Source organism: Girardinichthys multiradiatus, chromosome 5 (assembly GCF_021462225.1).
Source record: "Girardinichthys multiradiatus isolate DD_20200921_A chromosome 5, DD_fGirMul_XY1, whole genome shotgun sequence".
Lineage (NCBI taxonomy): Eukaryota > Metazoa > Chordata > Actinopteri > Cyprinodontiformes > Goodeidae > Girardinichthys > Girardinichthys multiradiatus.
Genome location: NC_061798.1, coordinates 52,156,156 through 52,179,303, shown reverse-complemented (window position 1 = coordinate 52,179,303; position 23,148 = coordinate 52,156,156). Strand labels below are relative to the sequence as shown.

Below are 23,148 nucleotides of genomic sequence, written 5' to 3'. Positions count from 1 at the left end.
CACTCTGAAACACAGCTACAACTCAAAGACTTTTATACCCTTCACCAGAACCCCCCTCCCCTGCAACCCACACATACACAAAGACACACACCGTTGGAATGTGGTAACCTTCTGATCTCCAGCATCTTCTAAGCGTGTGTTTCACCCAACTTCCCCTTCCAAATGTCTTACGTCCCTGCACAGACAACTGCCTAGATAACCCCTAGGTCCCAAGCGGACATGCACAGATGTCCCAAAGGTCATATACATGTCACACACAGACTCTATTTGTACTGACAAACATTTTCTAAGAATATATAAGGATAAGCAATGAATGTAAGCAATTAATCAAATGTCAGCAAGGTAATCATAAAATTCATCTACAGAGACACAAAGGACAGACAACCATGCACACACATTCAAATTTTTAGAGAAACCAATTACAATAAATATGTGCGTCTGAAAATCTACTTAGACAATAAAAAGATAATAGGAAAGGTCAGAAAAACACCATATCTGCCACAAAAATTAGTTGTGACTCCAATACTGCATACAACTAATCCTCGCCGTATTCCTGGGCTTTTATGAAGCTCCAAATATCGTCAATTTCCTTCTGATGTGCCTTTAGAGTTTCAGCAAAGTCTTTTCTTGTTTTGACTAAAAGATCTGTGACCGCTTTGGAGAATCTTTTTAGTGATGAAGAGTTTGAAGTTGCTTCAACGTGGGATGGAGCCCCTCAAGGTTTTCTTCAAAAATGATCGAGGATAGTTTAATCCTGTTCTCAAATTCTTTCTTCTTGTCAGCTGCATCCTCCAGTCCACCCTCATAGTATTCCTGAATAATGTTCAGATACTTTGTATCAATCAGTGAGTTTGCAGCACAAACCAGACCCAGCAGAGTGACGATGAGGAGCAGTCCTTCGGTGGGTGGGTCTGACACCAGGCAAACCTCTGTTTCCGGATAAAGCTGCTCTGGCCATGATTGCTGTGATGAAAACACCCCAAGAATTTATGAGAAATTTACTTGACTTGGCTATTGCCTAAATGTAAAAATAAATTTGTCTGTATTAAAATAATTTTCAGCTCTTACCTGATGTACAGGAAAAAGAGAAGCTGCTGTTCAGGAGACAACTCAAGAAGAAACAAAATGACCCAAAGCAAATACTTTAAATACCTGTTGGAGCTGTCTCATCAGTTTTTACTTTTACAGTTTCTCTTTCAGTTCTGTTGTAACAAATACAGTGACACATGATAATGCCGTGACACAGATCGCAACAAACTGGCTGCAAAACCACCCACCACATATTGGACATATTTTCGTAATTACTGTCAAGTTACTGTCTTGTGAAACAAAAACAACTGAGATCAAAATTTTAGAATTTCCTTTTTCATGCAAAGATAACATTTTGTTGCCATCATAGCGTTTCATCAGTCATTTTACCAGAGGATCAAAGTCTTCTTTTGTGCAGTTCCTGTGTAGCCAGTAGGGGGAGCTCTATGCTCTTGAGACAAATGCTTGTAAAGATGAACAGACACGATGCCAGCTGCTATAAAAACCTGTCTTCTTTTTTTTAATAAACTGAGTTCAAAGCAACTTCATTTCCAACAAAACCATCTATGCTAACATAGAGAAATAATGAAGGTTCATCTCTTAATTCTGGTATGTTTTATCCAAGCTTCATTCATTGAAAATTGTCAAACAAGACTGGAGCCAAAAACAAGATTTCTTTTAAATTTTTTTTACCGTGTCCTGTCCGGCAGAATATCGCTCAGAATTGTTGTCTGAGTGCCAAGAAATTGCCCACAGATTTACTTTCACAGGCGGAGCATCACAGCTAATGCTTTAAAGCTCTGCTTGATATTTATAAAAGAAACTTTATTATAAACTTCTTTGGGAATATTTCAATTGTTACGGACACAGAGACTGAAATGAAAAGGAAAAAAGAAGCTGAAAAAAGAGAGAAATGGGGGGAAAAGGGGAGAAATGGAGGAAAGAGTGGAGGAGAGAAAGAAGGATAAAGAGAATACAAGATTACACCCTGCTTGCTTAAACACCTACAGCTGTTTTTTTTTTTTTTTAACAAAATAGTACACGGTAATTCTGAATGTAAAATGTACTTAGTGAGAGGTGCAGCCCAAAATAGAACATCTGTGCATCTGTCAACACCTGAAGCTTAACACCTGTGAGTATGAGTGTGGACGCGCTTTTGTATACAAGGTTTCTCCACAAAAATATGCAATAGCGAGTGTGAGGACCCACAGGCCTGCCCCATGGTCCCTGGACAGACACTGAGGAGAACTGAGTCACAGACATCTAAAGGCCCCCCAAAGCACAAGAACCCCAGGAGAACTACCGCCGGGACTACCGCAACCCCCCCAGAGAAGAGCAGTGAAGAGTCCCAGGGGAACCACCCAGCAGTGACAGTGCAGAAGCCCCAGGGAGCTGCAGCGATGAGTCCACAGGCCCCGCCGGCAGCCGTCCACGCCCGAGCAGATCCAGCCATGGACCCAAAGGACCCAAAGGCCCAAGACCCCGGGACACACCTCCCCCCAAGCAGAGGCCCGACAGAGCCCAGGGGGCCAGGTCCCGGCAAGCAGCCACCGGGAGTGAGCCAGCCCACACCAAAGCACCCGGCCCCGGACACCGAGAACCACAGAGGGGTCCACATGGCCCAAAGCAACCCGCCAACCGAAGCCGCCCCAGGACGGAGCAGTCCCGACCCCCCAACGAGCCCTGATCTCAACCCCATGAGTCTCCCACCCCCAGTGAACCCCAACAAGAACAAGAACCTCCCCACAGGGCCACCCCCAACAAGGACACCGATATCGAACACATCCCCCCGAACCCAAACGGCACGAATCCCCACCCCCACAGGGGCACACCCCCACAGGTGAACTCCGTGGCCGAGAAGCCAATGAAGCCACACCCACACAGCGCAAGCTCCACACACAGCCCCGCTCTAAGAACCCCCGCCGCACCCCGCTCCCCCACCACACAGCGCGCCGCAACGGCAAGGCAAGGGCCCTGCGCAGCGCCACCCCCGCCCACCGGCGCAACAGGGCAGACCCCACCCAGTACCGCACCCACAACCGGACCCCCGACCCCACACCATGATGGGACAAACTCATCCACCCAGAGGTCCCCGGCCAGCAGCAGGCACCCAGGGCCAGTGACCCCACCATGCCCCCCTCAGCAACAAAAAACACTACATCACTGCCACTGCAATGACCGCCCAGGGAGAAACACTATCCAGCTCAGCTCCACCATCGCCGCCCAGCTGATCCAAACGTCAGTGACCCCACGCCCTAGAAGTGGACACAACCCCTCCACCCCACAGGCCGCAGCCCCTCCACGCCACCCCCCAGTCCACCGCCCCGATCCTCCCTCGGACAAGACAGCCAGCAGAGCAGCACACCTCCAAGCCCGCCCAATACCCCAGACAGTGCCAGCAGCTCCAGCCCACCAGTCCACGAGAGGGATACATGCACCGGCCGGGGACCTGGGCCATGCAGGCCAACCAGCTCCTCGTCTTTAAAATTTTTATCCTTTTAGGTTTTGGGAATGGAATAAACTGTATTCTACCCTCTAAACGCGCCAGGTCTAAACTGCATCTTCCCAAATGGCAACGTTGAACCCTATGACCCCGATGATTGCAATGCATTCGTAATGCAAGATCTTGACAATGTTGTCAAAGGAAAAAGGGTGGCATTATACTTTGGGACGAATTGTGATAGCCGATTGGTCGGTTGCTGACAAGCCTACCGGACTGATTGGCAGGTCAGGTCAGGTCCCGTCAATTGATGTTAACATTTAGGATGTTCTTATATTGTTTCACATTTAAAAGCCTCCCAGTAAAAATTCTGTAAGACCTTTAGTTTGAAAAAATCATGTAATGAAATAAATAGGAGCTTGGAGAAGTTTATTTTATTTTCACAGTTCAGGTTTAGGTTTTTGTTAAATTTCTGATAACTGTAGGCTGCCCTGACCTTTCACAATAAAAGTCCCGACACTGACTTAATATCTCAAGCAGATGAAACAAAACCTCTTTTGGTGTTTATGTCACATAAGTTCAACTATTTCTTTTTGGCTGTTCTCAAAAATAATGAAGACCTTTTGGGGTTTTTCAAATTAAGAGCCCATCCATCACACACTGCATGAACGCTTTTAATGTTAAAGAAATGCAGCAAAGAGGAAACAAATTAATCTGTTAAAGAAAAGATGATTGAATAAAAACAGTTTATCCCTGTTTGCTCTGAGGCAAATGAAGATTTCCTCATGTTTTTAACATTAAAAGTCTACACGAACACCTACAAGACCTTTATTGTGAAAAACCACACAGGACAATACTCAGAAAACTTAATAAGTAAAAACTATTTTCTTTTCTTCTTCACATTGGTGCCAGGCTCTAAATCTTTGTTCTAATCTGAGTAAATAAAGCCTGTAGTGTCAAAGACATTTTCGGTCCTCAGCCTCGGATTTATTTAGTGTTTCCTGTCCAGCTGCTGACTCCCTTGAATCATGAATAATATGGAAAAGTGGAGTTTTTGTCCTGCACTGCTAAATTATTGAACAATCATTCATTTCTTGACATTACACTAAACGGATCATGTGACCTGCAGCAGCAGGCTGAAGGTGACCCTCTTTAAACCCACATCAAGACCGAAGGATCTTCCTCCATCTACCTCCTCCCTTTCTTCAGGTAGGCCGTTGCCTCCTTCTGTAGTCTCTGGACGTCCTCCTGCTCGCTGTCGTCTGGGCCCGGAGGCACATAGTCCGAGTCATTGCCGAGGTCATCGCTGTCATCGTTAATGAAGCTGTCATCCTCATCATCAGAGACACCTTCATCTGGGGTGTTTTTGGCCATGCTTCGAGCCGAGCGAGCTGCAGAGATGAACACAGTGAATGTCTTTTATTTTCCTATTGGTTCTGGAACATTTTTCCTGCAGGCGTTCTGAACAGAGCTGCAAACATTTGAAGGTCCAACAGACCACAGCATCATCTTCCATCTGTGAGGAGAAACCAAGAACAGTTCCAGGATTGAAACAACCTCTGGGATTAAAGTAGGTAAACGTTAAAACATGGTGGAAGATTTGGGATCGTCTTTGGAATATTTCTTCATATTTCAGATTAGCCCAACACCTCTGTCCTTTTTAAAGACACTCATACGGACAGAAATATTCAAGGAGCTCAAGGTTCCCTGGCCGGATATGGGTTACTGGGGCCCCACCCTGGAGCAGGCCTGGGGGAGGGGCTTGTCTGAAAGCACCTGGTGACCTTTACCCATAGGGGTCTGGTTGGGCTCAGCCCGAACGAGCAACATTCCTGTGGGCCCACCACCTGCAGGTGAGGCGATATGGGTTGGGTGCAAAGAGTTACTGATGGCAGCCCGAAGGCAGGGGGCCTGGGGGCTCTGACTCCAGCTAAACAAAGCTGGCTCTTGGGACGTGGGATGTTACCTCTCTGGTGGAGAAAAAGGCTGAGCTTCTGCGTGAGGCTGAGAGGTACCGACCAGAATATAATCAGCTGTCTACAAAACTGTAACCGTGCATAAGATGATAACCTTAAGTGTCAAGGTGTGAAATAAAGCTGCTGCTGAAAACAGTCCATAAACACAAATGAACATATTAACTTATATAATGCCATATGTACTGTAAACGTGATAAACTCAAAAAACCAACTAACTCAGGTTTAATTAATATTTAGTTTATTGTTTAATACTAAATGCAGGTACAATTTTTGGCATATCATAGCAGTAATATTAACCACACTGTACCTGCATGTACAGCATGTGCTCTTCAGTCAATCAACAACTTCTTCTTGACTTTGAAGAAAACATGCTGCTCCAGAGATGTGGTTCCTCCACTTCTCAGGCCAGAAAACAACAGTCCACACAGAAGATACAGGGACACTAACAAGATCAAGAACCACAGGAGCAGGTTTTGGATGGACAGCCTCTCTGGATCTCCAGAACTGCAATAGTGTCTCATTAAAGAAACTGTTTGGCTTTGACTTTTTCATTTCGGTCAACAGGCTGTTGGTCCCATCAGGTTGATTTGTCAATAACACATTGACCTAATGCCAATTTGTTTCCGATAAATAACACATTTAAAAAGATTTAATTTGAATAGTTATGATTTTTAAAGAACTCAAAGATTTAAACAAATATAGATAAGGTATCTCTCGACCTCCTGCACAAGGTCAGGATACAACAAAGGATCCTGGGCTACAAGCACTGGGACCTGAAATCGATTGACTGAGAAGATGAAGATAACACGTTTTTAGCATCTAACACTAATGATTGCAACTACAACACTGAAGATTATTATAATAATTCTGTTAAATCAGAATATGACATTAACAATAAATGGTGTGTTAGAATGTGTAACAGTAGAAATACTCAATGAAAAAAAGAAAAGTATTATGATGGGTTGTTTGGAAATATTTGCAGAGTTGGTGGAAAAACATTTTCAAGATTACGTAACAAAAATATTCATCTGCCAAAATTAGAAATATCCTGTCCAGGAGTGACGCTTAAAAACTAGTCCATGCATTTGTTACTTCAAGGCTGGACTATTGTAATTCTTTACTATCAGGATGTCCACAAAATGCAGTTAAAAGCCTTCAGCTGATTCAAAATGCTGCAGCAAGAGTTCTGATGAAAATTAAAAAGAGAGATCATATTTCTCCTATTTTAGCTTCCCTTCATTGGCTCCCTGTTAAATCCAGAATAGAATTTAAAATTCTCCTCCTCACATATAAAGCCCTTAATGATCTAGCTCCATCATACATCAGAGATCTGATTGGTCCATATGTTCCTAACAGAGCACTTTGTTCTCAGACTGCAGGTTTACTGGTGGTTCCTAGAGTCTCTAGAAGTAGAATGGGAGGCAGATCCTTTAGTTATCAGGCTCCTCTCCTGTGGAACCAGCTCCCAGTTTTAGTCCGTGAGGCAGACACCCTGTCTACTTTTAAGGTTAGGCTTAAAACTTTCCTTTTTGATAAAGCTTATAGTTAGAGTGGCTTAGGTTATCCTGAGCTATCTTCCTTATTTTTACCTCTGTCTTCCTCCCTCCCTGTTGGTTGGAGTAAGGGGGAGTCAGGTTTAGCCTAAACCGGCTCAGTTATGGTTGAGGTCCAAACACACCCTCCATTTCTGCTACCTGTATGACCCCTTCTCTTTTCCAGTGGTTATAATCAGTCTGACAGAGAGAGGTATCCCAATCATTGTGGTTTTTAGTATAACAATGACCATCAGTGGGACCCTTTGAGGGGTTCCTTGAGACGACATTGTTGTAAATAAGCGCCGTTTAACTAAATAATCTGAACTGAAACTATCTCTGTAGTTATGCTGCTATAGGCTTAGGCTGCTGGAGGACATAATGACCACTTTCACTCTCTTCGCTACATTCTCACACTACTCTCCAATTTTGCATTATTTGCTGTTATTTCAGCTTTTAACTTTGTTCTCTCTTTTCTCTTCCTAGAAGCTACACCTGGCCTGATTCTGTGTCTACCTGTGACAGCTTTCTGGAGAGGGGAATCGTCCGAGCTTCTGCTGGCAACAACTTAATGCTCACCTTCTACAGATGATTCACATGGCCCTGTCTTTCAGTGTTTAACCCTTTCTCTCTCCTAGACATGGCTACTGACTGAGCTTTTACTGTAACTAACTCTATGTTCTCTCTTTCAGACTCTAACCTTGAAAACTGGATCAGAGTTTATCTGTTCTTTCTTTCTAGATGAAACGACTAAAGGAGCTACATCCATTAACATTTACTTTTCCTTCCCATAGAAAGTACTCCTGGATCAGTGCTTCTTTGTTCTCTTTGTGTCTCTGCTCTGTTCTCTCAAACCCCCAGTTGGTTGTGGCAGATGGCCGCTCATACTGAGCCTGGTTCTGGTTCTGCTGGAGGTTTCTTCCTGTTAAAAGGGAGTTTTTCCTCTCCACTGTCGCTACATGCATGCTCAGTATGAGGGATTGCTGCAAAGTCAACACCAGTGACTGTCCACTGTCTCTACATGCTCATCCAGGAGGAGTGAATGCTGCAAGTCACTGACTGGATCCAATCTGCTGGGTTTCCTTAGATAGAAAAACTTTTTATCCAATTTGAATAAATAACTGAATCTAACTGAACTGTTCAATGGTTACGATTAATTGGAATGTATGAACCTGACTGTTGTGAAGAACCTTGAGACGACATGTGTTGTTAATTGGTGCTATATAAATAAAACTGAATTGAATTGAATCTGTGGGGATTATAATATTGATTTGAGAAATTTAAATAATCATAAAAAATAATGAATATATCAATAGGATGTACAGCATGAGTTTTTATCCAACTATTATAAAACCCAGTAGATTTACGGCACATAGTGCTGCTCTCACTGACGTTTTTACAAATAATATGGAGTCTTACAAATGTCACTGCTCTAATGATCTGTGAAATAACTGACCTGTAATTACCATAAAGTGCCCCAAAAACCCATATATAAATGAGTAAGAACTGAAGATGCAATTAAATCAATTTTGTTATGACGTAAGGACAAGACTGGAATGTTGTATATTTGGAGATAGAGGTGGATTGAGCTTTTGATCAATTCTTAGATATTTTTAGTTCAGCATACAATAACAACTGTCCAATTCGTCAATTTAGTAAAAAACAACAGTTATTAAATGTCCATGGTTAACTAAGGGGTTACAAAATGCTTGTAAGAAGAAAAATACCTTATATAGACAATTGATCAGAACATAGATATAAAATCTATAAAAACGAATTGACTGATATAACAATTAGTAAGAAATTATATTACACCAGTCTTTTAAATAATAATAACACTAAGGGGGTCTGGGGAATATTAAATACTGTTATAAAGGGTAATAAATACAATAATACATATCAAGACTATTTCAGTGATAAGAACAGTGATATGACATGAACTATAATATGAATGAAATTGTAGATAGTTTCAATATTTTATTTGTAAATGTTGGGCCAGACTTGGCAGATAAAATCCATAAGTGTAAAAGCAATAAATTGGAAAATTCATCCATAGAAATAAATTCACAGACGATGTTTCTGTCTGGAGTAACTGAGGTAGAATTAATAGATATTGTTAATAACTGTAAGAACAAATCATCCACTGACTGTTATGATACAGATATGACGTTAGTAAAAAGAATTATACATAGTATCTCTCAAACATTAATGTATATATAATCTATCATTTCAAACAGGAAATTTTCCACATTAAATGAAGACTGCTAAAGTAATACTACTTTAAAAAATGGAAACAAACACATTTTCACTAACTATAGACGCGCCTCTCTGCTCCCCCAGTTTTCTAAAATCTTAGAAAAACTTATTTATAGAAAAACATAATATAATGAATGAATGTCAGTATGGGTTTAGCTCAGCATCAACGGCCATAATCGATGCTGCACAAGAGATTACAAATAGTTTAGAAAGGAAGAAATATACAGTGGGAATATTTATTGACTTTAAAATAGCCTTCGATTCTCTGAATCATAAAATATTACTCAAGAAACTGAAGAGATATGGGATTAGAGGAGTGGCTTCAAAGCTATTTAATAAAGAGGCACCAGTATGTGAGGATGGGTGAGTTTGGCGTTGCTTGTGGGGTCCCACAGGGATCTGTATTGGGTCCAAAGTTGATATATTTAATGTAACCAAGTTATTAAAATTAAGTCTTTTTGCAGAAGACACCAATATATTTGACTCTAGTGATAGTTATAGTAATTTAATACACAAAAAAATAATGAACTATTTAAACTAAAATCATGGATGATATCAACAAATTATATCAAAATTTAAATAAAACTAAAGTATTGTGCTTTGGAAACTAATTTAAACTCAGTAATAAATGGTGTTGGTACTGATATCATGTCAGAAATTTATTTTTTTGGGGAATAACTATTAACAGCAGATTAAGATGGAAACCACACATCAGACACGTACAAAGCAACATTTCTTAAAGTGTCTCAATTATTAACAAAGTTAAATACTTCTTGAAATATTATGCACTTTGATAATTTTATTGCACATTAGTTTTGCCCTATTTAACCTATTGTATAGAAATTCTGGGCAATAACTGTAAAGGTTTACTATATACCTTCTTTAAACTCCAAAAACTTACTGTGACAGTTATACATAAAGTAGGATTTTGTGATCACACTAATACTTTATTCTTGCAGTCCAAATTAACATTTTTTGATTTAGTAGATTTTTATACTGCACAACCTTCAAAAGCCAATAAAAATATATTACCCACTAATATCCAAAAGAGAAGAGGGTTATAATCTGAGGAAACTCTTAGATCCAAGCAGTGAGAACTAGGAAAAGTTTTTCTGTGTGTGTGTTGTTAGAGTTTGGAACCGATTGGGATCGCAGCCCAAGCAATGTCCAAATATTTATTAATTTAAATCAAGATATAAAGAAATAGTTTGGTCAAAACTCATGTTTTTTAGTGGGGGGGTCTGACTGGATCTGTAAAGTATATTTATATATTGGTTATAATAACTATATATTGAATATATTGATTCTTTGCTTCATGTATATTATTACTGATGTAATATGCTATGATATGACAGTGAAGATTTAGTTATTAAGCTGTAAATGGCAACAATCATATAATTTATTAAGGAATGAGAATGGGGGGTTGGGAGTAAACTGGTTTTTCTTCATCCCACTCCTTTCCAAGTCATTATTATTATTATTTTGTATTTTTATTTTTGTACTGTATCTGTTTTCTTACTGGCTTGGAATAAACCTTTAAATAAATAAATAAAATAATAAATCTCTATAAACAGATTTAAAATCATGACAAAGCTTCAGATAGTGAAAATTGTACATTCTTGTTTTAACAATAACAAACTTGGGTTTGGCACGAAAATAATAATAATAATAATAATAATAATAATAATAATAATAATAATAATAATAATAATAATAATAATAGATTTAACCCTTGAGGCAGCTTTACATACATTTCTTTGTTCACTTCCAATCCTTTCAACACCTTCAGACTCATCCATAGATATGAAGTGTTTCATATTTTTAAATCAGTTTAACAGGTTCATAAAGTACAAAAACATTTTGGATTTCAAACACAACCACATCATTAGCCAATTTAGCTTTGAAATAAAACACAAGATAAAATAAAGAGCCCAAATAAATATATACTGTTGAGGAGGTTGCTGTTTGTACATGGCAGCGATAAAAAGGATCAAGAACTTGTTCCCCTCTGGGATTAATGTTAATGAGAGACCCTCACAGAGGGTCAGCTTCCTCGCGTCCTTTATGACCTCCTTTAGTTGGAACTCAGCCTTTGCCTTTCAGCAGCAGGTGAGTTGAATTTTGGTTCAAGAAAAATACCAAGCTGAGGTCAATCAACCACACACAGTGGTGTGGACATCCACATCTTCTTGCTTGTGGTGGTCCTGTGAATATCTGACCAGCAGCTTGGTTGACGGTGATACCACTCCATTGTGGTTGTTTCCTTTCTGCCAGTGGTACCTAGCTTCGATGTGCCCTCTTTTTTCTGCACAGCTAGTCAGAGAGGCGAGCTTGTCCTGATACTCACAATTATTAGCCCTCTTAGCACTTCTCAAATGTACTTTGAGATTTGTGGGGTTTTTCGTCTTCAGAAGTATTCCACATACTTCATCATCCGTTTCTACAACAAGACACTTATCCCTCTCGCTGTCATATTCAAAGAAATCCCTTATGGGACCCCTACCAACTCTGGCTGTCATCATTGTGCTGCTAGCGTGGTGACTATGGGTTGGCCTATGGTGCAGAAAGCTGACATAAACAACTCATGTGGAAAATAATCCATTTTACATCAGTTCACATGAAATGAAGGGTATTATAGCTATAATTTCAGTACACTTTAGTTATATTAAGGTACAATACACTTAAAGTTAGTTATAGTTTTTCCCTTTTAATTACTGTTTTTATTTATTTCAGTTAACAAAAGTTTTCATTTCTCTCAATATCAGTTTTCTTTATCTTTTTCATTTTAGTTAACTACAATAACCCTGCTCTAGAGTTGCCCATGGTGAGTGGCGCCGACCCGGGGGGCTAGGCTGGAGTTTTCTCGGGTGGATGAGAGGGTAGATTCTTTGCGCCTTTGGGTGGGGGAACAGGCTCTAACTGTTGTTAGAACTTTATTATCAAACTAATTAGGTTGCAGACTGAAAAGCATACTTCCATCCTATTTATAATACAATGCAGTCATATTCAGTTTAAAATGCAAAGTGGTGAAAAATTCTCTGTGGTCTTTGCTGGATCTCTCACCTCTATTAAAAGTCAGATTTAACAAAAACTACAGTGGCGCTGTTCAAAACCCAAAAGCTGAAGACCAAAGAGAAAGGAACGTGTTGTCCTGTTGCTTAATTGGTCTGTTTTAGTAAATCTGCTAAAAAGGTCAATAAAATGTCAAATGTATCATGTTCTTCAGCATGAAAACATCAACATTAAACATGTGACTTCAACTCACCAGGTTTCTTTGTGTGTTTGAACTCTTTCCTGTGGAGAGGATTTTTCCTGCAGAAAACGCAGAGATGACAGGAGTTACAGTCTGCAGAGACGCAGGTTTAAGCAACACAGCCATCAGATCACTGAAGGTTCTTTATTAAATCAAATAACTGTCATCATGGAGGGCGATGGTGGCAGCAGTGGTAGGTTGGTCGTCCTGTAACTGGTAGGGTTGCCAGATCAAACCCCCTTCAGTGTGTTTCAGGCATTGTGTCCTTGGGCAAGACACTTCACCCGCCTTGCCTGCTGATGGTGGTCAGAGAACCCGGTGGCGCTGATTGTATGGCAGCCTCTCTTCTGTCAGTCTGCTCTAGGGCAGCTGTGGTTACATTTTAGCTCACCACTGTCAGTGTGTGAATGGGTGGATGAATGGGTGGATGAATGGGTGGATGACTGATTGTAGTGTAAAGCGCTTTGGGGTCTCTGGGGACTTGATAAAGCGCTATACAAGTTCAGGCCATTTATCATGGAGCAAACAGGCCACCAGAACAACATCTGCAGCCAAATTTAAACTAATATTTCATTCAAGCTACCAATGAGAGGCTCATGAGGCAGAACTATATCTTTTTTATATTGGAGAAAACCTTTTATTTTGTTAGAGTTCTTTAAAACTCGTTCACCTGCTTCCTGCCAGGGTGACAGATTCAGGCTCGGTGTAAAACAAAAGTTTTTAACCTTTCAGATTAAAAGTCTGTAGGTGTATCAGGCGCAGCAAAAAGGAAACTTTCCCACCTTTATAAGTGGTCTTGTTTTGATCATCATTTTTATTTTATTTTTTACATTAAATGACTCAAGTTTTAGTATATTTAAATTAAATAAACACGCTGATTGTTTCACTCATTTCCTGCTAGAAAATCTGTCAATCCAGTTTCTTTTAACTTTTTGTCCAAATTTTGATTTTTTTTGCTGTTGTACACTTCTTCTCCTAATATGTTTTACATTTGTGTGCTGTTCATTTTTTGTCCCTTGTTTGTATCTTTGGTTTGGTTTTATTGTACAGCACTTTGGTCAGGCTTACTGTTATTTTTAAAATAGTCAATTGCTTGCGTATTGTTTTTTATTTTTCCATACCATTTCACACAGTTGAGCTTGAAATAAATGTATTATTAAGTCCAAGAGTCTCCTGGCTGGCTCACCAAAAATGTTGTTTTCTTTCCAAATTTTAAAAGAAAAGAAAAAGGATTTCATGGAAATATTTGAAAGAGTTTGCATTACAGTCCCACAAAGCATTTACATTAAAGTTGATCAAAAAAAGTAATAATTAAAAAAAAAAACTACAAATAACACATGTTTTTGTGTTATTTGTAGTTTTTAGTTTTTGTTCAAGTGTGTGATACATCACAGACACATTTGCATTTTGTAATAATAAAGTATTTCTTGTTTGGAATTGCAGGGACTTACAAACGTCTAATCGGATTAAGTAGGTCATGAACAAAATAAAGGATTTGGTTCTAAAATAGTTTTCCTAGAGGAGACCCACACCCTCGAGGGTGAAAATCAAAGAATAATTAGGAGGTGGCAAGGATCAGTGTATGCTTCATCCTTTATAACTAGGTCTCGAGGCGTAATGACATTAATACATAAATCAGTTCTTTATCATGTTACAAATGTTGTAAAGGATCATTTTGGAAGATATCTGATCATTCAGGGGTCTATTTTGCAAGAAACTCTTAATTTACTGAATAGATATGGACCAAATATAGATGATGACAATTTCTTTACAAACTTTTTTTAAACATTTCCTCTTTACCAGGGAAAAATATTAATGGTGGGGACTGGAGCTGTGTTTTGAATCCTCCTCTTGATAAATCTACTGGAATTGAGCAAACCCACCATAAAAGCAGAGAAACCATTCAAAATGTCATGGAGTTATAGTTGGTAGATATTTGTCATCATTCCAACCGTGTTGATATACTCCTCTCATTCTAAAACATTTCACTCTTACTCTTGTATTGATTGCTTTTTGGTTTCAGCAGACTTATTGTCTAATATGGTTGATGTTACTATGACAGTATTATCAGATCACATTTTCAGATCATGCTTCATGTAATCTGGAAAATATTCATAAAACTTTAATGGTAGACCCCCCTAGATGGCTCAAAGGTGAAGCCTTTGTTTAGTATGTTGGGTGAAAAATTGATGAATATTTTTGTTTAAATACTACACAAACCACAGCCTGTGTTAAACGGGATGTCCTTAAGGCTGGCTTAAGGGGTCATACAATTTCTTACACCTCCTCAAAAGCTAAGGAGCAGCGTATGAAAAGACAACAATTAGAAGAAAACATAAAAAATTTAGAGAAGCAGTGGTTCAATAATAAAAAATACATTAATAGAAAAAGAGCTGCTGTTGGTTTTAAAAGCAGAATATGAAAAAGAATCAGCTGACCGAGCAACTTCCAATATATTGAGCTTAAATCAGAAGCTTGGAAACTTCCAGTTCCTAAAAACTAGAAGCTTGAAAGAAAGACTTAGAAACTAATTTATCATTAGGGGAATGGGAATTGATTTGTAAAAAAAGCCCATAAGTATACTATGAATTCTAGGTTGAAATTATTACAAGTGTCTTATGCATGTTTATGTTACTTCGGTGAAATTAAATCAATATAATGCAAATAATCCAGATATTTGTACAAAGTGTGGAGTTGATGAAGGAACACCTTTTCATTGTCTTTGGGAATGTAGGAAGATTAAGACATTCTGGGTTGCAACAATCTGTGAAAGACATTATTGCCAAAGACGTACTATTGGAGCCAACTTTTATCATTTTAGAATTATATCCTTAAAACATGATATTCTCAAAACATGAACAACTATTCTTTGACATTTGTGACTTACAAGCAATAAGGTGGATTGCCCTACACTGGAAAACCATCCGACCACCAAGTTTTGGACAGTGGGTTAAACAAACGCTGGCAACGCTTCCATTGGAACGGATTACATACCTGCTAAGAGGAAAAACGGAGCTGTTTGAAAGTATTTGGAGACCTTTAATGATTTTTGCCAAAATCAATGACTTAACAGAAAAACACCAATAAGATGATTCTTGAAAATGCTTTTGTGCTTATGTTGAATCCCTGTATTTCAGCATCATTGGGTATTTTATATATTATATGTTGAATTTGTAATTTGTGTCCAAGAGTGTTTTTGTTTTACTTCCTTTTTCTGTTGTTTGTTGTTGTAATTACAAAAAATGACCAATAAAAATAAAGATGGAGAAAAGGACCTCACTGTCAGAAGGAGTTGCCTCCTTCTCAGGGAAAAACTTTGGTTTTATGTTAAGAAATTATAGGCTAAAAGCATCGTGTGCATTTATTAATTTCAGTCTTTAGTCCGACTTTTCTTTACTTTTGAACTTTCCTTTATCAAGCCACTGTATGTACTTTTGATGTTTTTTCATAATGTCTGGTTGCTGAACTGTTCTCGATAAATAGACTTGCCTTAAAATCTTTCATCTCCTTTAACTCCAACCCCTGAGAAGCTCATTAAATCTGCTGAAACAAACATGTCTGACCGATAACAGTCGGTGCCGTAAGGACACTCTGGTCGATCCTCCTCCTCTTCCTCCTCTTCCTCGTAGTCGGAGTCTCCGGGATGACTGCACTCATTAAAATGAAGTGGGTTCTTCCTGGAGAAGCAGACAGAGGAGATACTGAGGGCTGATTAGTCTACAGCTGATCCATCATGTTCAGACAGAGAGGCCGTCATCTGTGTTGGTTTAAAGATGCTGATTGCTGAACTCTCATCATAAACGTGGCCAAAAAAACTGATTCTGAGATACCTAGGGGAAGATCTCTGAAGGACCAACTTCTTCCTCCAGAACAAAGAAGCTCTTTCTCTTTACCAAAGGTAAAACCTTCCTCAGCAGGTTAACCTACCTGTAGCAGTCCTTCCCGTACGGACAAGGTGTTCTGACCCGGGACTGGGACTTCTCCTCCGTCGGTGATTTTCTAGTTTCAGCTTTCTGTGAGGAACCTTCTCCTTTTCCTTCATCTTCCAGCTCCGTACTGAGGTGGTCAAAGTAAGAGCTGAACCCTGACCCACTAGGTTTAACCTGAAGTCTGGAGGTTGACTCCTCTGAAGGAACTTCCTAAAAGTCAGACAACATGAGTGCAGATTTAGTGCTGAGACATGTGGAGTTCAGAGGAACTGACATTAGTGTTTTCTTGTCTGCACACATCACAGTCATTCTCTGGCACCTTCTGATGGTGATTTATTTTACATGCAGAGATTAAATAATCCCAGTAATTTCAAAAGTTACTCTCAGCCAGAACATTAAACTAAAGCTACATAAAAACAAAGTATCAGAAATTGTCCACATCATCCCAGAGTTCTCTTTTTCAGCTGTACAAACCATTTGTGTTGGAAGATTTTCTTCCTCTCTGCTCAGCTTCCTACTCTTCTTTGTTGGTCTCTTTTCCTCATCATGGAGCTCCACTCCTGAAGGTAAGGAGGATGTAGTGGCCGTAGCCTGTGTGGCTGAAGATGCAGCTGCTAGTTTACTCCTCTTCACACCTGACTGAACTAAACGAGCACAAGACAGCAGTAAACAAGTCAACGAGTGTCCCACCTGCACAGCTGCAGCGGCTGGCAGTAATCAGTCAATCAAACGTTATGCAGACGATACAGAGAAGTTTAATCCAGACATCGTGGTTTTTATCAGCTACAACCATCCAAGGTGCTGATGAAAAAATAGTATTGAGGTGTTTCTGTTTCCCTGGTCCTCACAGTGCGGGAAGCCTCACAAAATACAATAAAGAAAAACAAGCAATTAAGATTTTTAATGTTTCAATAATTATATATTTTGTTATCACTGAGCGACAATCTTTAAACTGTAATGTGTGGTATGCAATAAATTTGAAACTTTTTTTACTTGCTTTTGAAGAGTTTGAATTGGGGATTGCTTTGTTGTTGTTCTGTTATGTGTTATATTGAAAATATATAAATAAAGTTATAAAAAAATATTATTTAGGAGGAAAACTGATCATTTAATTAATCAATAGTTAGAAAAACAGTTGTTCCAAGCAGCCCCGTGTGGGAATGCCATGAAGGACGTTTTCTGAGTCATGGTGTTAGTTTCTGTGTCACCTTTTGGAGCAGCAGCAGGAGTCTTTGGAGCTGTGACAACTGCCATCATCCATGCAGGTAAAACTCTCCTCCTGGAAGCGGGTCGAGGCTCGTCGTTCTGAATGCCCAACCATCGAGTCGAGTCGTCCTGTGACAGAAAAACAGCTTCCTGTTCATTTCCACACAAAGATCCACTACTACAGAACAAAGAAATAATAAATAGATTAATTGTTTTTATTCTTTCTGGTTTATGGCAGTTGTAATTCAATTGTTAAAAACTTTTTAAAAATATACATAAAACATAAATGACTTAAAAGCTTTAGATTTTGCAGATCATTTACACCAAAGTTTGAGGAGTTTGAGTGTTGAACACTTAATCCATGGTTAAATACATGTTATTAAATTAAAGCAAAAACATGTAAATAAGATGGAAAATTCTGCATCTATAAAACAAACTGAAGCTGCCCGTTTTTTTTCTCCAAGCTAAGATCCGGGCTGTTTCTCTGGTTGCTTCCTGTTGCTGTTCTGTTGGTGGGAAATATTTCCACTGATGGAAAACCGGGAACAAGAGCAGCTAGACGTGGACCCACTCCGGACTTTATTATACTGTGCTTTCTCCTCTGAGGACACAGACCTGTATGAAATCTCTACTGGGTTCATTCCCGTCTGGATCTGACATCTGTTCCTGCTCTGGTCCACCAGCAGGAGCCTCCACATCGTCAGGAACAGGAAGCTCTCCCTCTTCTTCTTCTTCTAAGTTCTGACTGTTTCTGCAGAAAGAGTTGTGAGACAGAGACGTTCTTAGAGCATCATAAGAGACAGGAATGTTTCATGAGCTTCAGCTGGCTGGACGATGCAGACATTCACTCGAGTGTCCTCGTCCGTCTGTTTGATGTGAGCTTCAATAGTGAGGAGGACATGAATCAATATTTTGCATGACTGAGTCAACAGAGAACATCAGACTCCTTCAGAAACAAAGCACAATGTAGAGATTGACCTCAGCCAGGTAATTAGTCAGAGAGACACCTAACGAGCCTTATCGTTACCATGACAACAATTCAGAGACAAGTACCTGGGAGTGCTCTCCTTTCCACCCACAGCCTCCACCCTGTAGATGAAGCGACCCGGCAGCAGAGAGAGCAGATCTCCAGGATGAAGCTGGTGCCAGGAACCTTTCTCTAGGGGTCGGGGGTCAACGTTCACGGACGACAGGATGAAGCATGGATTCACATGAGTCTGCTGGGAGGAGGTGAAGTATGAGTTTCTCTGAGCGAAAGCACCCACTGCTGAACATGCATGTTGGGTTGACCTGAACAGCGTCAAACACTGATTTAAAATAAGAAAGTCCCATTGTTTAAAGACCAATCAGACAAAAACACCACAGGCCAATTTATGAAGTAGCATCGAGGATGTTTAATGCTTCACGAACGCACCGGTTTGAGTCGCAGCTTTCCATTCAGGTTCTCCAGCAGCCCGTGGTGTCTGGAAACTCTGGTGTCACTGATCTGACAGCAGGAGAAAAACACAGAAACTGGAATATTTGATGTAAGACAAGCTCAGCAGATTTCAGTACTACGTCAGACAGAAACAGTTCGAATGCACGCAAAGAAACAGAGAATGTGTTTGACTTCTAAAGAAATAGGCTTCAATCACTTCTTTCATGTTACAAATTCCAAACTTTTCCACAGTTCTCTATCTTTTAGTCCATTATAAGGTATAAAGAGAAAGGTTCAAAGTGATTTTATTGCAGATATGTCTGCAGAGGAACCTACACAAACCACAGATTGGCTTCTGTAGGTTCCATCCATCCACCTGAACAAGATCAAACTGTGTGTTTGTCTTCAATCCAGTTGCAAACCTGATATGTTCATTTTCAGTAAAAAGACATATTGAACCATTTCATTGTTTTATGTAAAAATATATATTTAAATCTCAATACCTAAATGTAGTTTGTATTAAAAGATTTTAATTCTAAAATATGAAAAACAAAATGTACATCAAACAAGATTAAGACATTTTGGAGCATTTTAGGGATGCACTGATTAGAATCTAGTGGCTGATTTCCAGCTTCTGTTCTTTGTAAGGCTCTGAGCAGCTGATACCAGATTTACTTATTATTACTAGTAGTAGTATTATTACTATTATGGTTACTGGAATATAACAAAACAAAAGAACAGCATTCCAACTATTTTCTCAAGCCATGCCGAGGAGGAAAGGCGACTTCAGTCCATGTGAGAGAGCAGTAGATGCTCCATAGAGCAGAAGATGCTCCATAGAGCAGAAGATGCTCCATAGAGCAGAAGATGCTCCATAGAGCAGAAGATGCTCCATAGAGCAGTAGATGCTCCATAGAGCAGAAGATGCTCCATAGAGCAGAAGATGCTCCATAGAGCAGAAGATGCTCCATAGAGCAGAAGATGCTCCATAGAGCAGTAGATGCTCCATAGAGCAGAAGATGCTCCATAGAGCAGAAGATGCTCCGTAGAGCAGAAGATGCTCCGTAGAGCAGAAGATGCTCCGTAGAGCAGAAGATGCTCCATAGAGCAGAAGATGCTCCATAGAGCAGTAGATGCTCCATAGAGCAGAAGATGCTCCATAGAGCAGTAGATGCTCCATAGAGCAGAAGATGCTCCATAGAGCAGAAGATGCTCCATAGAGCAGAAGATGCTCCATAGAGCAGTAGATGCTCCATAGAGCAGAAGATGCTCCATAGAGCAGAAGATGCTCCATAGAGCAGTAGATGCTCCATAGAGCAGAAGATGCTCCATAGAGCAGTAGATGCTCCATAGAGCAGAAGATGCTCCGTAGAGCAGAAGATGCTCCGTAGAGCAGAAGATGCTCCGTAGAGCAGAAGATGCTCCGTAGAGCAGAAGATGCTCCATAGAGCAGAAGATGCTCCATAGAGCAGTAGATGCTCCATAGAGCAGAAGATGCTCCATAGAGCAGAAGATGCTCCATAGAGCAGAAGATGCTCCATAGAGCAGAAGATGCTCCATAGAGCAGAAGATGCTCCATAGAGCAGTAGATGCTCCATAGAGCAGAAGATGCTCCATAGAGCAGAAGATGCTCCATAGAGCAGAAGATGCTCCATAGAGCAGAAGATGCTCCATAGAGCAGAAGATGCTCCGTAGAGCAGTAGATGCTCCATAGAGCAGAAGATGCTCCATAGAGCAGAAGATGCTCCATAGAGCAGAAGATGCTCCGTAGAGCAGTAGATGGTCCATAGAGCAGTAGATGGTCCATAGAGCAGTAGATGCTCCATAGAGCAGAAGATGCTCCATAGAGCAGAAGATGCTCCATAGAGCAGTAGATGCTCCATAGAGCAGAAGATGCTCCATAGAGCAGAAGATGCTCCATAGAGCAGTAGATGCTCCATAGAGCAGTAGATGCTCCATAGAGCAGAAGATGCTCCATAGAGCAGTAGATGCTCCATAGAGCAGAAGATGCTCCATAGAGCAGAAGATGCTCCATAGAGCAGTAGATGCTCCATAGAGCAGTAGATGCTCCATAGAGCAGAAGATGCTCCATAGAGCAGAAGTCACCGTGTTTACGCGCTGCGTTCAGGGGAAGCAGTTCTCTGCAGAAGACCCCCTCCCTGGGATCTCCTAACAAGATAGAAAGTTACAGAGCACCAGGACGGCTCTGATTCTTGGTCCAGACGTGGATTTATTTTAAAGGATTACAGGTCCTTCTCAAAATATTAGAATATTGTGATAAAGTTCATTATTTTCTATAATGTAATGATGAAAATTTAACATTCATATATTTTAGATTCATTGCACACTAACTGAAATATTTCAGGTCTTTTATTGTCTTAATACGGATGATTTTGGCATACAGCTCATGAAAATCCAAAATTCCTATCTCACAAAATTAGCATATTTCATCCGACCAATAAAAGAAAAGTGTTTTTAATACAAAAAACGTCAACCTTCAAATAATCATGTACAGTTATGCACTCAATACTTGGTCAGGAATCCTTTTGCAGAAATGACTGCTTCAATGCGGCGTGGCATGGAGGCAATCAGCCTGTGGCACTGCTGAGGTCTTATGGAGGCCCAGGATGCTTCGATAGCGGCCTTTAGCTCATCCAGAGTGTTGGGTCTTGAGTCTCTCAACGTTCTCTTCACAATATCCCACAGATTCTCTATGGGGTTCAGGTCAGGAGAGTTGGCAGGCCAATTGAGCACAGTGATACCATGGTCAGTAAACCATTTACCAGTGGTTTTGGCACTGTGAGCAGGTGCCAGGTCGTGCTGAAAAAAGATCCACAATCTTCCTCAGGGTCCGGTCACCTCTTCTCGTTGTGCAGCGTTTTCTGCCACACTTTTTCCTTCCCACAGACTTCCCACTGAGGTGCCTTGATACAGCACTCTGGGAACAGCCTATTCGTTCAGAAATGTCTTTCTGTGTCTTACCCTCTTGCTTGAGGGTGTCAATAGTGGCCTTCTGGACAGCAGTCAGGTCGGCAGTCTTACCCATGATTGGGGTTTTGAGTGATGAACCAGGCTGGGAGTTTTAAAGGCCTCAGGAATCTTTTGCAGGTGTTTAGAGTTAACTCGTTGATTCAGATGATTAGGTTCATAGCTCGTTTAGAGACCCTTTTAATGATATGCTAATTTTGTGAGATAGGAATTTTGGGTTTTCATGAGCTGCATGCCAAAATCATCCGTATTAAGACAATAAAAGACCTGAAATATTTCAGTTAGTGTGCAATGAATCTAAAATATATGAATGTTAAATTTTCATCATGACATTATGGAAAATAATGAACTTTATCACAATATGCTAATATTTTGAGAAGGACCTGTATTCCTCCATTAACCAGACACGTAATAAACCAGAAGGGTTCTGAAGAATTACCTCCTTTCATTTTACGGTGAAAAAATACGGACCAAAAAGCACCGAGGCATCAATGGATGAGTTAAAGATATACATTTTCCTGCAGATTGTTCGTCTAGTCTCATGATTTTACAAAAAAGTTGAGGTCATTGATTTGAATCTGTAGTCCAACTTTTCTTTCAATTCCTTTATCATGACGCTGAAATGTACTCGTTTAAAATGTGTTTTATTTAAAGCACTTTAAACTGTCTTGTTGCTGAAATGTTCTCTACAAATAAACTTGCCTTGCATATATATATATATATATATATATATATATATATAGTGTATTCTAAAAACAAGGTTCTCCACGCCCAGTCTTCGGATTGTCCGAATGCATCCAATCCAATGACAGTAAACTGGTTCCAGTAAACCCAGTTGCCTCTGTGTAATCCGACAGTTGAACCCCACTAAGATCGATGAAGAGGAGCCGAAATCAGGCCAAACCATGTAAAACTCTCAGGATGACTTACCCCGAGCAAGGGACCCCGACCCAGCACCGTTTCACCCGGCGACAGCTTGACTAAATCCCCGCCGTCCACCGGGACCAGGCCAAAGCCGGACATGAGGCTCTGCTCCGGGCGGGACTGAGAGCGGATGTTCCCCGGCTGTCTGCTACCTCAGCCGGGAAGCAGGAGGAGGTTTTAATGTTTGATACTTGGGGG

General features: G+C 40.2%; 1 protein-coding gene across 3 annotated transcripts; it reads right to left on the bottom strand.

Annotated features, from left to right (window-relative positions):
* Positions 1 to 3,881: 3,881 nt before the first annotated feature.
* On the bottom strand, positions 3,882 to 23,089 carry aplf (aprataxin and PNKP like factor). Of its 3 annotated transcripts, none has more exons than XM_047366619.1 (10): positions 22,957 to 23,089; positions 19,036 to 19,107; positions 18,675 to 18,928; positions 18,237 to 18,372; positions 17,624 to 17,750; positions 16,890 to 17,059; positions 16,414 to 16,625; positions 16,050 to 16,163; positions 12,499 to 12,545; positions 3,882 to 4,860 (listed from the first exon to the last, which is right to left on the bottom strand). In XM_047366619.1, the coding sequence occupies exons 1-10, from the start codon at positions 23,047 to 23,049 to the stop codon at positions 4,658 to 4,660; spliced, it is 1,428 nt and encodes a 475-aa protein (XP_047222575.1). In that variant the 5' UTR covers positions 23,050 to 23,089; the 3' UTR covers positions 3,882 to 4,657. The 3 variants fall into 3 exon arrangements, with proteins under 3 accessions (XP_047222575.1, XP_047222576.1, XP_047222577.1); XM_047366620.1 differs by having other exon boundaries at positions 12,499 to 12,527; XM_047366621.1 differs by having other exon boundaries at positions 18,675 to 18,838.
* Between the last annotated feature and the right edge of the window lie 59 nt (positions 23,090 to 23,148).

Excerpts from the sequence above, each read along its gene's own strand:
- aplf (XM_047366619.1), bottom strand. The coding sequence starts at position 23,049 with ATGTCCGGCTTTGGCCTGGTCCCGGTGGACGGCGGGGATTTAGTCAAG. Across the intron at positions 19,108-22,956 it reads GTCGGGGTCCCTTGCTCGGG|ATCAGTGACACCAGAGTTTC; the intron begins GTAAGTCATCCT and ends TCCTGCTGTCAG. Across the intron at positions 17,060-17,623 it reads TCCTGCTGCTGCTCCAAAAG|TTCAGTCAGGTGTGAAGAGG; the intron begins GTGACACAGAAA and ends GTGCTCGTTTAG.